Genomic DNA, 16,667 nt, shown 5'->3' on the forward strand with positions numbered 1-16,667 from the left:
GAGAGACCGCGTTACCAGAAAGGTACAGTTGGCCTCATTACACTGATCAGCAAGAGCCTGGAGAAAAGTGAGAAATAAGATGCAAAAAGCCAAAAATCATGGTCTGATAAAGATTAGATCTCTGTAAGGGGGTGACAACAGCACAGGAAGAAACTAAATTGGAAAGAAAAAGCAGAAATGGTGCTTACACCTTCATGCCTGAAATGTTTTAGTTTTGAAAACTAAAGGCATTCCAGTAAAACAGCAAGGATAAAAGAGACTGTTAGAACTAACAATGCCATGTGGCAGAATGCTGGAAGAAGAAGGCTGATGAACTATAGACACTGATGGAAGAAATGGCTGAAGAAACAATGATTCACAGAGAGAAATTAGAAAATATCTCATACAAGAAAATGCTATTCCAGATGTTTTACAGAAGATGGTTGCAAAGGTCTGGGCATGCGTCATGATCAAGCTGGGGGAGGTTATCACACACACCAGCATGTACCAGAACAGGAGACAGGAACAGCAAGAAGACTGAAGATAAGCTACATAGACGTACTTAAGAGCAAAAAAGGCTCTGTAAGCAAAGCCACAAGGGCAACAACATAGCTACTATTCCTGTAGCAGATCAAAGCATCACCTTCTGAGTTCCAGTGAAGATGTGACTTGAGTGTTACAAAGCAGTCTTCAAGTTCAAAATAACCACAAAATCTAATACTGTGCCAAAACCAATGCAACAAAGTCATCAAGTCTCCAGGTCTCTGGGGTACCAATCAGCATCCTGCAAGTACTGGAATCACTGTTAAATCTGTTGGGACCTCAAATGTGGAATGGAATGCAACTCTAGATCCTAGCCATCTATCAGTGGTAACAGAAATGAAATCTGAAAAGCCAACTTCTCACAGTTGCCACTTGCAGTGAGAAGCCACACACTTACAAAGTCTTCTTCTTCAAACTGCAAACGCTCTTTGTCTTCCTTCTTCTCTTCCCTGGCTTCAACAGGCAGCTTTTCTTGAAAGGCAGAACTTTTCCGAGAATGGAAGTTGCCATTCCAGTGGCGATGAACTCCAGTTCCTCCTCCACCACGCTGGTTCACGCCATCATGGCCCCGTGAGGGACCATGCCAGCCAGGCTGACTGCCAGAAAGCCCAACATGAGCTCCTTTAGAAACACCAGAATCTACAGAATCATGGCGGAGAAGGGATGGCTGATGCCAGCAGTCTAAACAAAAGGAGATAAGTATTCAAACAAAAAAACATCAACACTGCATGCACAATACTGGAAATAACAGGCTGTTATTCTTGTTAAGTCAGTGTTCACTAAGTAACTCCTAGGCCAAGCTTATTAAACTACTGTGTGATTATTCCCAAAAATAAACCAAGCTGTACAATGCATATACAGCTTCCACAGAACCCCCTAAAGGCCTTGGCATGTGTCACGGGAGAACAGAACAGTGCAAACTTCTCATGGGATCTTTTGAAAGATACAGTTTTGGAAAAAGTTTCTATTCGTCAGAATTCTCAATTCTGTAAAGTACTCCAAAGCAGCTGCTCTCAGACTGCACTCCAATCCAGTACTTACCTCCTGCAGTCCGGAGGGGCCCATTATTGAAAAATCCATCAGAAGAGTTGTGTCTCCTTCGGCTCACCCCAAAGCGTCCTTCTCCCCGTGGAAGATGCTCTCCATGTTTCTCAAAGGTGGCTGCAGGGGACTGTATAAAGAAAAAGGTGATGTAATAAAACACTCCCAAAGCCCACATTCCTGTTCTAGTTTTCAATACAGCATCTGCACAGCTTAGCCACTGACATCAACAATCACCTGAGCCTTGTCCATCATGACCTGATTAGACATTAAAGTATTTCTCATCACTGCCATTCGCAAGTAATGCAAAAGTCATTGAAGAAAAGAGACCTCCTGGGTCAACATAAGCTTCTTCTGAAATCAGAAGATAGTTCTATTTTTAAGTTGTAAAAAAATAAAAAAATAAAACTAACAAAACCCAACAAACTAGTGAGTATTTCTGAATTTGGAGTTAGAACCCACCAGTTATCAGCGTACTACACAGCAATGGCCACATTCATAAATCAAACCCAAAGAATTATATCCTTAGTTGCAAGTGCCAGCTCAAGTCTTGACCACTCCACATATATTCAGGGGGGGAAGAAGGGGACTCTTAATCATTTTCTACTTGGAATTCCACTCAAGTCTCAGCACAATAACACTGAACTACTTCCATGTCTGGATGCAAAGGAAATGTCCTTCTCTGAATAAAAGGGATGCATTTGTTGAAACGAACAAAAACAAAGATTTTCACCTCAATGTTTCTAAAAGTCTTGCTTAAAATCACAAAAGTAGGTAAAAAAAACACAACAAAACAAGAACAGATACTGTAAGTTCAATGTAACACTGGGGCAAGCATATAAATATTACAATAGCTATGAGAGCAAGTGCCCTGTGACAGTTACCTTGGTTGACTGTGGTGTTGAGAAGTTAAGCCAGGCAGGAACAAAGTCATGCTGCGCCATTTAGGTCCAGTGTCTCCCTTCAATAAAATGAGGCATCAAACCTCATGGCCAGGATCTGCAAACGAAGAGAACATTCCCTGACTGTCACCTTTTCCAGAACCTCAAACCTGATCTATACTACTAAGCAGGGAAAAAGCACTCTTAATTTTTTGTACTGCACTTGAAAATGACTTTTTTTTCCCACTGACTTTGCTCCTCTGAACAAAACAGGTAAGAACTTAAAACATTCCCACCTACGTCCTGCTTCTAGTTCCATTCAAAGACCACACCCATGAAATCCATGATAGGACAGGTCTGCAGATGGATGAAGACAGAACAAACGGCACACGTCACTGATCCGTAAATCTGAGACATGCCAGAATTTGGTACATTCCTTCACTGTTTTTTGTCTCACCATCTACACAAGAGTGATCACCTCATATTTTATTCCAGAGGGCGTAACTTAAACATGATCAAGTCCACAATGCTGACAGAGACACTGAGAGAAGATCAGAGCCCTGAAAGATCCCCCACACTCTAGGTTCTGCATCCCAGCTTAAAACTGTGTTCCAGCCCACCAACTTCCACACTCTAGAGAACATCCTATGTCAAAACTGCTTTCACAGCAAAGAAACTGAGTGGCCAGGAGCAGAACACAAGCTGGTTGAAAGATATGTGTCTTAATGGAACTTCCATCAAAGAGCTGCAGATGTGTTTCTCCCAGAGGAACCTGAAACCAAATTTTCTTTCCAGCTTGTTACGGTGATTTTCACTGCTAAAAGCAAATGTAACTCCATTACTACTCTATATAACCGAATTTTGCCCTTTTGTAGAAGGCTCCCCAGTTTACAATTTTACTTGATTTTTACAACCTTCAGTTCAGCCATAAACAACTCAATACTACATAAGCAAAGAAAAAAAATACATGTGGTCACTCACCAAGAGTTTGGCCTCTCCAGTCCAATGTCCCCACTTGTTCTGTGCTTCAACAACCTTCTGGTTCCTTTCTTCTCCAGTATACTCTAAGGCCAGCCTTGAGGCAATAGTGCGTCTCAAAGCAGAGCACGAGAGGCCGCACTTCGTGCCAACTGTGCCCTTCACCCCCTCAGCTGCTCATTTTAACCTCTTTTTGCACTCTCACTACAAAAAAAAAACAACCTAAGAAGGTAATTTATATTAAAAAAAAAAAAGCCACGACCACGTTCACCTCATTAAATATCCTCTAGTTGTGGTACTACAGAAGTCAGTTACATTACAAAAAGGTTTGCCAAGCCTGAACGACAGCATTCAGAACACCGCCATGGTTAACACTGAACAGATAAGCCCAAGTCTGCTGGACAGCTCATGGTCTGCAGCAGATCAACCCGAACACTCTAGAGAAAGGATCACAATATATGAAAAAGCTTGCCCCAAATGCTGAGATCTAAATAAGAAGCATCTGCCAAAGTGCTCTTAAAAGATAAACTTCATTTTTACCAGATAAATTTGCTCAAAAAAAAAAAAAAAAAAAAAAAAAGTATATATATTTTTTTGTTGTGTTTTTTTGTTTTTAAGATGAATGTTAGGATATACTCTGGACTTCACGTAGCTTGGTTAACTCTCCACAAAGCTAAGCACTACTTGATGTAAAAGCTCAAAAGCAGGCACAAATGTTTATATTCCTGTTTTTCACCATTTACATGCTGAAATATAGGTCATATGAGCAGAAAAATGCTAGGTCAAAAAATAATCTCTTCTACTCTATTTTTTTTCTAGACTGGGTACTGCTTTTAAAGGGAGACAAATTATTCCACAAGATCTTCTTGTTCTACAGCAGAGAGTTCACTTCTGGGTCATAGTCCTCTTCCATCAAAGAGGTGAGACAGGAACTGCAGTCACTGAGGAAAAAAATGAAAACACGACCATCAGTACAAGCAGCAGAAACATGATAAATTGTGACTAGAGAGAAGAACAGAAAGAGAAACAGAGCAACTACTGAGTATGTGCCAAAAGCTATTTGATCTCTGATCACAACCAAGGCAGAAATAATTTAATCACCTAAAACTAAACCATAAAGAAGTTAAACTCCTTTACCCACACTCTCCACCTTCTATGCTTCAAGAGGACACTGAAGTAGTAGGACAGGATAGGAAAGCTTTGTCTACAAACTCAAAGTCAGCCTCATAAACTATCAAGTTATTAAGTAAAACCACCCCTGATATTCGTAACAAAGTCTTACTAAAAGTCAAAAGCAGCAAAGCCCGCATTTGTAAGGAATGTGAAAAACGGGCATACTGGCTAAGACTGGAAATCCATCAGGCCTCCATTCACAGAGCAGAATGAAAGGATACGCAATGGCAATCCTTGTCATGTTTCTCCACACCTATCAACTCAAACTTTTCAAAATGTTAGGCTTTATGGAAGGTCCAAGACGTGGGCATGCTGTGGATTTCTAACAGAGGACACTGGGCTTTGTTCTTTTCTTGTTAATTTTTAACACCGTTTAATGAGAATGGAACAATAATGAGATGCTCATACAGAAGGGTCCTACAGCCACCCCAGCGTCTCTGTCCCCAATAACACAGCCCTCTGAAGCCTTTCCCTTTGGTTTCCAGTTTTCAAAAACATCATTTCACCACCTCCCAGACACTGGTAATTTTTTTACTATGGATTTTATCAGCTACTCTGAATCTCTAAACATCAGCCTGACGGAACTCAACTTCATGGTGAGGTGAGCCTCCGCACTGGGGAGCAACAACAACAAAACTACTTTTCTTTTCCCTTCAGCCATCTTACCTAACCAGCAGCAAACTGATAGATCTACCATGCCTGAAACATCTGAAATGATTTATTACTGTTTTTAAGCCATTCTGTTTCTCAGGATCCCTTCAGGCAGGCCATATTATGCCTTTATAATCGACTTATCAAGGTTTGTTTTCCTTGCCTGGGTATGGTTCTACTCTTTGAGCAATTCTGGTTCTCGTTGCATTTGCTATGCCATTCTTTACTCTGCTGAGCATGCTAAATATATACAAAGAAAAGGGATACTGTAAGAATCATCACATTTTTATCCTCTAGGTACTTCCTCTTAATAGCACAAAAAAACAACGATATGAGAACGAGGGGATCTATCTGAAACAAGATGTTGCTGTTGATGAAGAGGAAAGAACAGAGAAGTTATGGCACACACAATACAGACCTGGAAGCTCCCTGAGCACCACATCCAGTACTACAATCTCCTAAGTGTCACAACACTGCAAACAACAGAAGTGCTACCCTATCAAGAACTGGTTTTATATTAGCAGGTAATTTTTCAGTGCGCACAGTGCAGCATGGAACGTCTGCTGCAGACAAAACAATTTGCCTTCTGTGCTGAACTCAGCACAGGCACAAATCCTTCAGATGTGACCTCCTGAGAGGCTGCTACCACACAACTTGGTGTAAGTGGAGGATGGAACAGGGACACAGTCAGTGCACAGATGAATATATTCATGTAAGATTAATTACTTCACCCTCTGAACAAATACGCTTTACAGAACAATCTGCATAACAATTAAGCCCTGTCAAACTATTGACAGAGGCAAGTAATATCATTTAAGATGTTGATTTAATGTACCTCAAGAATGATTCACACTGAACTGAAGGGTGGACCAAAGCAGCAAAACCCATACAAAACAGTTCCTTGTGTTTAAAGGTATCCAGATAAATAAACGCTACAGACTTCTGTATCCATTTTGTAGAAGGAAGGAGGTCTGAGTTTAGAAGTAAAACCACAGCTGAATTAGTGACCAGGTTTCACTTCAGAGAAAGGCTTCCAGGACTTTCCAGAAATGGAAGAGAGCCTATCAGCAGTCAGCAAAACAGGTGGCTTTGTATCTCAGTGCAGCCAGAAGCATGGTGAAACTCCATGCAAAACTCCAACCACCAACGCAGAAGATTCGGATCTCTTAATCTGCTATTTTGGTACCCCTGGGATTATCAGTGATCAGAGCAGTTCAGTAAGGAGCAATCTCTCACGTGCACGTAGACAGGCCAGTACAAATCATAGACGTGATACTCTGAACCGCTGTTTAAGTCCTACAAACGTCCTGCTCTTGCAATGCCCACGAACTGGGCACCACCAAACCAAAATACTTCACTCTTGTTAAAGGAAGGACCTCTGCATCCTCTCCAACTTTCTAAACAAGCATTTTGATACTTATGTAACTTCTACTCAGAAATAATCTCACTCGTGGGTGTCACCGTTAGTGGAGGGCTTACACAAATCTGCATGGAAGGAGCCGCAAATTCAAGCAAGATGCTTAAGCTCATCTCCACCCTTTTCAAGTGGCATACAGATGATAGGTATCAAATTGGAAACTTAAAGTTGTGCCTCAGTTTATTTCCTGGCCTGAGCAAAGCACAGAAGGCTGTATGCCAACACAGCCTGCAGATGGCTCCTAATTCCATCAGACAAACTGCTCTTCAGCCATCACCTTCCTCTGTGTGAAGCATCACAAAGAGAGTGAGGTACGTGACACATGAAAATGCAATGCTTGCTATCTGTTAAAGCAAAAGCTTGCCATTAGATGAACTGCTGTAGATAATACTGCTGAAGCACTTCATTCTCCAGGATTAGTCCACAGGTTTCTCTCACACACTGAATCCTTCCAACATTACTCCTTCCATGCATCCACAGAGAACCCTTATAACCTATCATACCACTGACAGCACCAATATCACTAAATCATAACAAGCAAGGCCAAAAGTCTATCAATAACCTTCTCTGACAGCAACTTACAGTAAATCATTAAGAGAAAAGTGCAAGAACAAGCATGAATAGCAGCTGAGATCCCAGCATCTCTTCTCGGTTCTGTACAATTTAAGCCAGTTTGTACTACAGTTTATTATCAGCACTTCTGTGTAAAACTGTTGTTTTCAATCACATTCATACATTTTTGTGTCAGATGAGAGGGAGCAGAGCTCATTTGTGCTTTGTCTAAAAGTCCATTTGGGGCAATAAAAACGTCAGCCTTGCTTCAACTGGATGTTCCCTTGTGTTCCAGGGCCCAACCGCACCCTGTTCTCTTCTACACGACACTCACAACCTTAGCAAAAAAACTGCATGAAGTGCTCGCAGTCTGAGCATGACAAATTTATAGTCACACAGTTCTGCATTCTTCAAATCTTTTTTCCCCAATATATCAGGTTCTGTTTCTTTCTTTGATTACCATGCAAAACTGAAGTGACCTTTGCCAGCCATGCAAACAGATCCTCCATGTAGCGGTGGGTCCGTGTGTGGAGCAAACACACACACCCAAAGGTGAAGTTCTACCAGCCCTCCTGTCCTGCACTCACAGCTCAGCCAATCTGCTCTTTAGCTGCTTCACCTTACGGAAAGCAGCAAGGACAAAGATCAGCCCTGACAGCCACTCCCAACTCCAGGCAAAAAATAAATAACAAACCAACCAACAGTGCTTGTCAATGCGAGTTTAACCCATTTCTCTCTTCCACGTGTTCATGTTTGAATTATTTCTGGAAACGAGAGGCAGAGCATCACCCAAGGAGGCACTCTGAAGTCACACCTCCTCTCACAACAACTACATTCGCTGTAATGAGCTCTAGTGGGGAAAAAAAGGCTGTCATGCACCTCAAAATACTCTTCTCATTGATCAAATGGCAGACTTTTTTTTGGCAAGTCATAGGACACAAATTTAACTCTGCATTAGCTCTTGGGTTCCACTTGCCAACAGTTCTAATCTCTTTAAATATGATTTGGATGATCATTATTCACACAGTGCATTAGAAATCTTAACTCTTTGTTGAAAGCTGTATCCTTTCCCAAGTTTTTGTTGCTACAGAAATACTTCTGCCACTGGAGTGGGAAACGAGTGAATGAAAAAGAAACTAAAAGCTATTTTATACAATTAAATGTCACTGTGTATTTGTCTAAGTAAATATTAAAGGCTTAATGTGAATATGGAAGGAACTCACAGGCACATCCTGTTTAAAAGAGACAAAGATTAAGGTAGGTACATATACATAGTTCAGGTCAAGAACCCATCCCCTAATACAGCACCCATTAAGTTTCTTTCTGTGCTACAGCTCCTAACAGCACTCCAGGCACTGCAATCTTTCCCGCAACTTTAACACAGGTTAATCTCTCAAGCTTTTTCCCAAGCTGACCCTTCCACATAAACCTGACAGCACCAGGGATCATTCAATAAGCCAAAAACATAAGATGAGAGAACCAAGCTCAGTACAATGAGAAATGGATGAAGATGTTTCTAAAGCTGTAAGGAAAGGTGGAGATTGGCACGACCAGCAGTGCATTGTTCCTATGACTTCCTCTCCCACCTCCTACCTCCTCCTTCCACTCAGAAGAGCTGCCCTGAGCTACCGACCAGATCCGAGGCCGCCAGCTGTGCTGTGCCCTTTTGGCCTTTGTCCACATTACGTATTTCAGCACATTTCCAAATTTCACTGGATGCTTTTCCTGCTTCAGTGCTCTCCACAAGCCTCCTCAGGCCCCTTCAACTCTATTTACGTACAGTCCTATCAAACATAGCACCTAATTCAATTTCTCCTCTTCCGCAGCAGCAAATCCAAGCCTCGGAGCCTCAACTGAAAACAACTGGATAAACTTTTACCTTTCATTTATCAATCCAGCACACAGCAGCTGTAACAGCTCACAGAGGCAGTATCTGTCTATCCCTGCCACAATTTCAGCCCACCCCGCTGCCTTCCTATGTATTTCTCCAAATAGAACACATCTGCTTCAAAAGATTTGTTTTCCTAACTGGTTGTCTTTATCAACTCAACTGGGATTTCACCAGTATTCCTAAAGATCAGATGCCAGCTGGGTTGCAAATGCATTCAGAAAAATTAGTGAGCAACTGAATGGATGCATAAGGCAGAACAGAGTTTACTTCCCTCATCAGTTTTCAGAGTGCAGCTCTTTTAAAGTTATTAAATCGAGCAGATATGCCTAAACATAAAAAGATCTTCCTACTTATCTACTCTTTAGAGCAGAGTGTCATCTCCAGGTGTAAGTTAGCTGGCAAACAAAAAAACTCAGAGAGAACCCAGCTTGGAATGAATAGAAACTTCTTTTTTCAAAATAAGATAATCACATTTGTGCACATAGTTATTTCATAATAACGTAATTATAAATCTTGCTCCAACCCTGCGTATATTATTGAGCCTTACTATAAAAGCCAACTGCAGCGTTAGGAGATCAAGAGTTGTCATAACAACTGCTGAGCTGAATCTTCTCCAGTTGAGATGGGTTATTTGCACCTACACAAAGCGTCTGCAAAACAAACTTACTTCCATCCTGCTTGCAGCTTCCATTAAGACAACTGTGCAGACACATCTGCAGCCCGTCCTGCTGCTGAAACATGGCTGCACTTGGAAAGGATCAGCATAGGTGTTGCAGAATGACCCACACAGCTGGTAGTGCTCCCCATCCTGGTGTGCACTGCAGGAACACTGAGCTGCCACCCACCCTTCTTTGTCTCTGGCACCACACAACCAGACCCCCAAAGGGTTACCTGAGCACAACTGACAATTACATTAACTAAAAATACCCTTTAGAAGTGTTGTTTGAATTGTATCTATTGGCCAAAAAAACCTACCATCTAAAAATGCATAGCATCACCCAAGTTGGATGACTTGGGACATAGTTCCATAGAACTATGGAACTATGAGCCTATTAAAACCATACATAACGTGTTGAAATGCTAATAATGCATCAAAAAGCATTCCCAAATAAATGCAGATATTAAAATCCTTCTGTGTGTGTGTGTGAAAACCATCTGTTGCTGAAAGATGAACAACTTACTTCTCAAGTTGAAAGCAAACTATTTTGCAGAGCCACCAGAGCTGTGCCGTGCTCCAGAAGCAGCGCTGAACATGTGTGTGTTCCAAGACAAAATCACCAGAAGCCTGTTTATACAGACAGCTTTCCAGAGTTAACTGGTAGGGGCTGGGGGAAGATCCCCATCTGACCTCTCTTGCAAAGCAGATGACTAATGTCAGTGATGTGAAAACAGGTTGAAAAAAACTCCATGAGGACACATCTACACCTTCAAGTCCTTTGCAGTACCCACAGGCCTCCCACGGGTGCCTGGTACAGCGCTGCCTCACAAACAGCTCCACACTCACTGCATTTCTAAGGTCATGCTGACCAAATCCTACCTCCTTCTGAATTCCTCAAACAAATACGTACATCCACCCAACTACACTCCTTGTACAGCCTGGGCTTATGGATAATTACCAACAGCAAGGCCTAGGGAAAGGAGTTCATTTCTTTCTTACCAGCAAAGACACAGGATGTGGAAGAGTAACAGAACCAAATCGTACCAAAGTGACTTCTAGGATTGCACGAACAGAAAGATTCTCCATCAAGCAAGGAAACACCACTGACAAACAACTCCGCTTTAGCAGTGCTACTGGATGCACTAAGCTGAACACAGCCCCCAGAGGCAGCAAGCTGTGTTCTGCACAAAAGCCCAAAGCACACTTTGGAAAAGACTGCTTCTGGGCAGCCTTTACAACAGCCCGTGTAAGGTGATGAGGCTCAGAACCTCAGCAAGTGTGAACCTGCAACTTGAAATTTACAACTGAATCATTCCAGTGGGATCTGAAGAGTTTACACCGAGTCCAAAGGCAGCACTATTTTAAACAGAGAAACGAGAAGACTCAGCATCCAACAGGCACAGAGTGGGACACAGGTACTGTGCGTACAATTAATCCCTCAGCCTGCACACCCTGCAGTTACTGGTGATAATGTCACCCCTTACGCACCTCTCCTGTGCCACTTATGACTCCACTCCTGTTTAGCATCCCTTTAGCAGTCCTTACTGTTGCTGATACTGGAGAACTGCAGCAGTTATCCAACTAAGCCTGCTCACTGCTGTCCCCTACTGTGTGGATGGGAGGCCTGGGTGTTTTATGCCTATCTGCAGTTAAACAAGCGTGGCCACCGACATTACCGATAGCAAAATAACACCCCACGCCCATAATTTAAACACTGTTATGCTTTAAAAGTGAACAGTGTTCTGAACTTTCAAACAGTTTTAGCATTCTGCAATGTAAGGTATTTAAAAACTGGAGAAGCCATTCTGCCAGTTTCCATCAGATCCAAAGGTCTCTTTAGCTTCTGAAGAGAAAAAAAAGCCCCAAACCCATTCCACAGCGCACTTTCCTCCACAGACCTTTGGAAAGCACCTGAGATTAGCACAGAGCAGAACACTACAAAGCAGAAAACCTCATCGTGGTACTGAATGGTGCATCTGTACAGCCTGCCCAAAGCATTACGGACAGCCTCATAGTAACTCTCAGTAACTTACACCGGGGAAATGCTCCTCATCAGAAGGAAAGAATTGCAAATATGTAATTACTGCCTTCTCCCTGCTGCATGCTACATACCTCCTGCCTACCTGCCTTCTAGAGACGTTGATGGCAAGCAGAAACGAAACAAAAAGTCCTCTGATACCTTAAAAGAATGGGATGAGTGTTGCCCACGAGTATTTTGTAACTCAGTATTTTAACAGCGTTATTTAAACCACCACAGCACATTTACATTTCAATATATTCAGTTCGGAGCCGAGAAAAAAAATGTATTTCCTTTGGAAAAGAACATTAAATACGAGCAGAGTATATCAAATATTTGTGTCAAGGCAAGCCAGACCATAGATCTCGTACAGGGAAGTACAGGGCTGCATTCCAGATGAAGGATAAGAAAAGAACAGAAGGCACGTCACTTCCAAAGAGAAAAAAGTCAATGAAACGAATAGAGAAGGACATCCAGAAGTAAAAGACCGTCCTCCCAAAGGGTATTACGGTAATTCCCTCCCCTCAGTACCATCTCCCCAGCCCTACAAGGCCAGCACTACAAACTGGCAGGGCAGCGCATTCCAGTTGTTGCTACTTCCTGCCCCAGACAGTGGGACTAACACCATCTCTACCTCCCCTCCACTTATAGGATTATTTCCTAACTGTTTTACCTCAAGTTCACAGCAATTCAAAGAAACTCAGCACTTACTCATCTGTGGCTATGACATGATGAAAACACGTTCATCCAGCACATATACAGCACCCATGTTATCCTTTACACTTAATGCTCTCTGCTACCTTTTTCCTTCCAGCAGCTTAAAACCTTCAGTTCATTCTCTAATAAAATACTATCAAACACCGGCGCAGAAATATCACTGAAGACAACCCAGATTAAAACGAGTCCTACGCATATAAAATAAACTGCATAAATATGTTCGGCTTTGGCCTCAAAAATGAAAGAGAAGAAGGAGCGATGCCCAGCCCTGCGCTGACCTGCTGCATTGGAAGATCCTCTCTGGGTGCTCAGTGTTTGGTGAGAGCTCTGTGATCCAGGCAATGAAGCTGACAGACTTCCACAAAAGAAACCAAGGAGATACTGACGACATACTGTTCAACTGGTTGGAGTTGGTCTTTAAGGTTGCTTCTATTGCAGATAATTACTGCCTTGCCACTCCGCATGTATGCCGTGTGAGTCAAAAGTTAAGCAATGTCATTCTCCTTCCCCAGTGCCCTACAGTAAGCTAGGGAATACCAGGAAAGCACTTGGAAAGAACCCTAAGAGGTTTCACCTTCTTCTCCTGGGGCTTAAAGGACCTTCTACTCTCTCACACTGGATGCCTTTGAAAACAAATTAAATGGCACCTCCCAAGAGAATCTGTACAGTCATCTTCAGACTTGCAGAGGTCCAAAAAATAATCCTAAAATGCCTCAAACATTATCAGAGAAACAAGTTGACTACCAGCAGACTAGAAATCATTCTGCAGGTATTCACACCTACACTGGAGTATAGTTTTTTTTAGGAGCTGTTACATCAAGAAAAGACTAGTCCATCAGCACTCTCCGGTGTATCTCTACAACCCCTGTTGGATGCTCCTACAGCTTGGAAGCCTGTCCGGGCAGCCAGTGCCCAACTCAACACCTCCAGCCACCTCTTCAGCCCTTAACTACCTGCTCTGCTCAGCAGGGCCGTGGCAAGCTCACCTCTTTTCACAGCCACCTCTGAAGACATCTGTCCACGTCAGTACTTATCCCAGCAGAAAAAAAGATGTAACAGTGCATTATAAGACTGAATACAGACACATTTTTTCTTAATACATGAATACTTGTCACAACCACTCCAATTTTACTGCTGAAGCTATTTAGGTTCAAAGTACTGATGGTGATAATGGCAAACATGACCCACCCAGCACACCTGACAGCTTGCGGACAGCTGGCTCCCACTTCCACCTGCAGGTAACTTTAACCTACTGACGTCTGATGAGCCACGAGTGGTACAGAAGCATGCCAGGGCTCAACAGTTCTTCAATCCTCATCCACAGGTTCCCTTTCCAGGCTTTCATTACAGTTCTTCTCGCCCAGCCATAACCTTTCTCAAAGGCTGACACTGCCACAAACTGAACAAAACACTTTTGTTGGAGACTTACTGCTCCTCAGAGGAATGCAAGAACTGCTTCATGACCTTATTTATGATGTTTCTGTGTATTCCAGTATGACAAGTGAATTTTCATGATAGCAACGCTGCTGATTCATGGTAATTCAGAAACCACTACAAACCCCAAATACTCTCTCACAGAAGTGCTGCCTAACCAGCTTCTACGTGTCTGCATGAGGTAATGTTCCTAAACTTTACAATCTGAACCTCACCTACACTAAACAGGACTGATTTCAGACCATTTCTTGAATTTGTCAAGTTGGTACCATCTGGGGGGTCTAGTAGCAATAGCATTTTAATACAGGAAAACAAAGCTACCCAACAGTACATGACCCAGCAGAGCTTCCTAATGTGAACACTCATCCCTTGTCCCCCTGTGACAAGATGAGTTGAACAGACAGGCTCCTGTCCTGTCTCTTTCCAAACATTGGGAGTGGATGTGCTCCCCACCACCCCTCAGCTGGAACTTCTCCCATCCCCACAGCCTCTCAGCTCCCAAGGTACTGTGGGATACATTCCATAAGGTCCAGCCAATCTGAAGACATTTAAGGCATCTTTAAGCTATTTCTCTCCTTAAATAGAGCTCAAAATAGAGGAAAGACAGTTTTCCAGAACCAAAAGTCAAGAGCATAATATATTTAACATTTGCAGGGTACAAGAATTCAAGCTTTTAAGATCGGCACTGAAGGAGTTTTCAGACCACCTCACATGAATACTGATTATCTCCTGGTGATGGATGGAGCACTAGAACACAATGGCAGAACGCCCCTCTGGAGTCTTTCCGGCCGGAGATCTGCTGCTAACTTCACTATAAATTCACCCACAACTTTCTGGGTATCAATAATCTGTGCCCAAAAGAACGGCAGATGCCCCACAACAGACTCAGCCCTTTGTTTACAAGAGAGTTGCTCATTAGGAACTAAGGATGACGAAGCTCCAGAGCACTACGGTCACTGTCACATGCTGTGTGCTATGTGGGTCACAGAGATACCCAGGAAAGCAGCCCCTGCCACACTAAGCCTCTGTCTCCAGCATCATCCACCCCCGGCCACACCATCACTCTCCTCTTGACACTCACCTTCCTGGACCTGCTGCAGATGCTGTAAATAAAAGTGCTCCATGGGAAATTCATTAAAATATTTGACCACTTCTTGTACTAGAAATAGTAGATTCCAAAAAACAAGGACGTTAAGCCAGACGGTGTTACACAAACACTTCATGCACACACATCTTTGCCCCTCAGGAGGTACCAACATCGCACCATGGAGCTGCGACGCTCCTTTCAAGGTGGAGGGGAAGGCAATGAAGCACCAAACTGAAATGCAGCACCCGATTCAAGGATGGGATTAAAAATAAACAGAAAGCTGCTGGGACTCTCAAAGAATGACCCTACCCCCAGGACTTCAGCAGCTCCTGATGAGCCCTCTAGCGTACAGTGGTCCAGAGGCACTGGGTCATATCCTGCAAACTATTTGGGCCTGATCAACGCTTCTTGTACACAACCTCAGTTACGTCTGGATGCACTGGTTCAAAGGGTTTGTCTTAAGCCAAGCCTTGGGAGCACCACCATTTCACATTACTCATCGTAGGGAACTGCACACACCAACATTCTACAAAGTCTTTTTGCTGCTTAATTACAGAAAAGCCTGAGAAGTATCAAGCATTAAAGTCCTTCTCTTTGCCAAACACTTCTGAAGCCCAGCTAGAGAAGGCAGGAACTGAACAATGTTAAGCACTCTTTAATCAAGAAATCCCAATTTGCAGCCATGTAGTCCAATTGCTAATATATACGATTAATGTAGCTGATAGGCTTCCCCCCACTTACTGCCAGGCTAACGGCCTTGATGTGACCTAAACTTCTCAGCCTGCAACAGCATTTGCACATACACGCACAGGACAGTGAATATTTGGCTGCTATCAGCCCATCTAAATCCACTCCCCAAAATGTAAATGTACCCTCTGCCCATTCAATAACTCCTTAAAGTTCCCTTCTCCAGCAGTGAACATCACGCTGGCGTTGAGGAGGCGTGCTGAGCAGAGCCACGTTTCTGCCAACCTCGCTGCCTTTTGTCAAATCTGACAAGTGAGGAGAACCCGAAGGGGTGCGACTCCGCTCCAGAAAGCTGTGCACCACTTACTCGGAATGCCAGGCGCTGCACAAGTGACACTGCAGCAGCTCCTTACCCCGCTGCGTTGGCAGGACAACACCTAAAGCAGAGGGAAAGCACTCCACCCCAAGTAAGTTAGCATAGGACTTACAAACCCCAAAGAAACTCCTCTGCACGCAGAGTGCCTCACCAGCTGGAGAGCTTGCTAGCAATGACCTTGCTCACTGTAACCTACAGCAACAGCCAGCCTACACTTCTGCTCACAAAGCTGTACCGGTGCAGGAACCACCAGCACTCTGCTGAAAAGAGTGCTTCATGTTTTAGCCCTGCTTAACACAACCAGCTCCTTTCCAATCTGCTCATACACACAAACGAATGAAGCACGCCCTGAAGTGCACCCCGCAACCAAACCCATTCGGCTGCTTCAAAAATCCCCTAATGTTGAAACTGCGTTGAAAAAGGCAACTTCAGCTCTCGATCCAGTGAAGCGTTTGTTCTCTTAGTGGCACTCCTGTTGCTGCCATCCGACACTGCACACTGCCAAAGAAATCCACAGATCCATCTGCAGCACTATTTTCTTAAAACACCTATATAAAAGGATAACCCACAGCTCTCAAGGTATTT

General features: G+C 43.2%; 1 protein-coding gene across 1 annotated transcript in view; it reads right to left on the reverse strand.

Moving 5' to 3' along the window:
- The window catches only part of GPBP1L1 (GC-rich promoter binding protein 1 like 1), a 32,056-nt gene that overhangs the window by 13,490 nt on the left and 1,899 nt on the right, over positions 1-16,667 (reverse strand). The window contains exons 2-5 of the mRNA XM_072343410.1: positions 3,426-4,363; positions 2,448-2,562; positions 1,564-1,693; positions 920-1,203 (exon numbers count right to left, since the gene is read on the reverse strand). Of these exons, the coding sequence (XP_072199511.1) occupies positions 920-1,203; positions 1,564-1,693; positions 2,448-2,507 (474 nt within the window). The 5' untranslated portion in view covers positions 2,508-2,562; positions 3,426-4,363. The remainder of the gene's footprint in view (positions 1-919; positions 1,204-1,563; positions 1,694-2,447; positions 2,563-3,425; positions 4,364-16,667) is intronic.

Source organism: Excalfactoria chinensis, chromosome 8 (genome assembly GCF_039878825.1).
Source record: "Excalfactoria chinensis isolate bCotChi1 chromosome 8, bCotChi1.hap2, whole genome shotgun sequence".
Taxonomy (NCBI): domain Eukaryota; kingdom Metazoa; phylum Chordata; class Aves; order Galliformes; family Phasianidae; genus Excalfactoria; species Excalfactoria chinensis.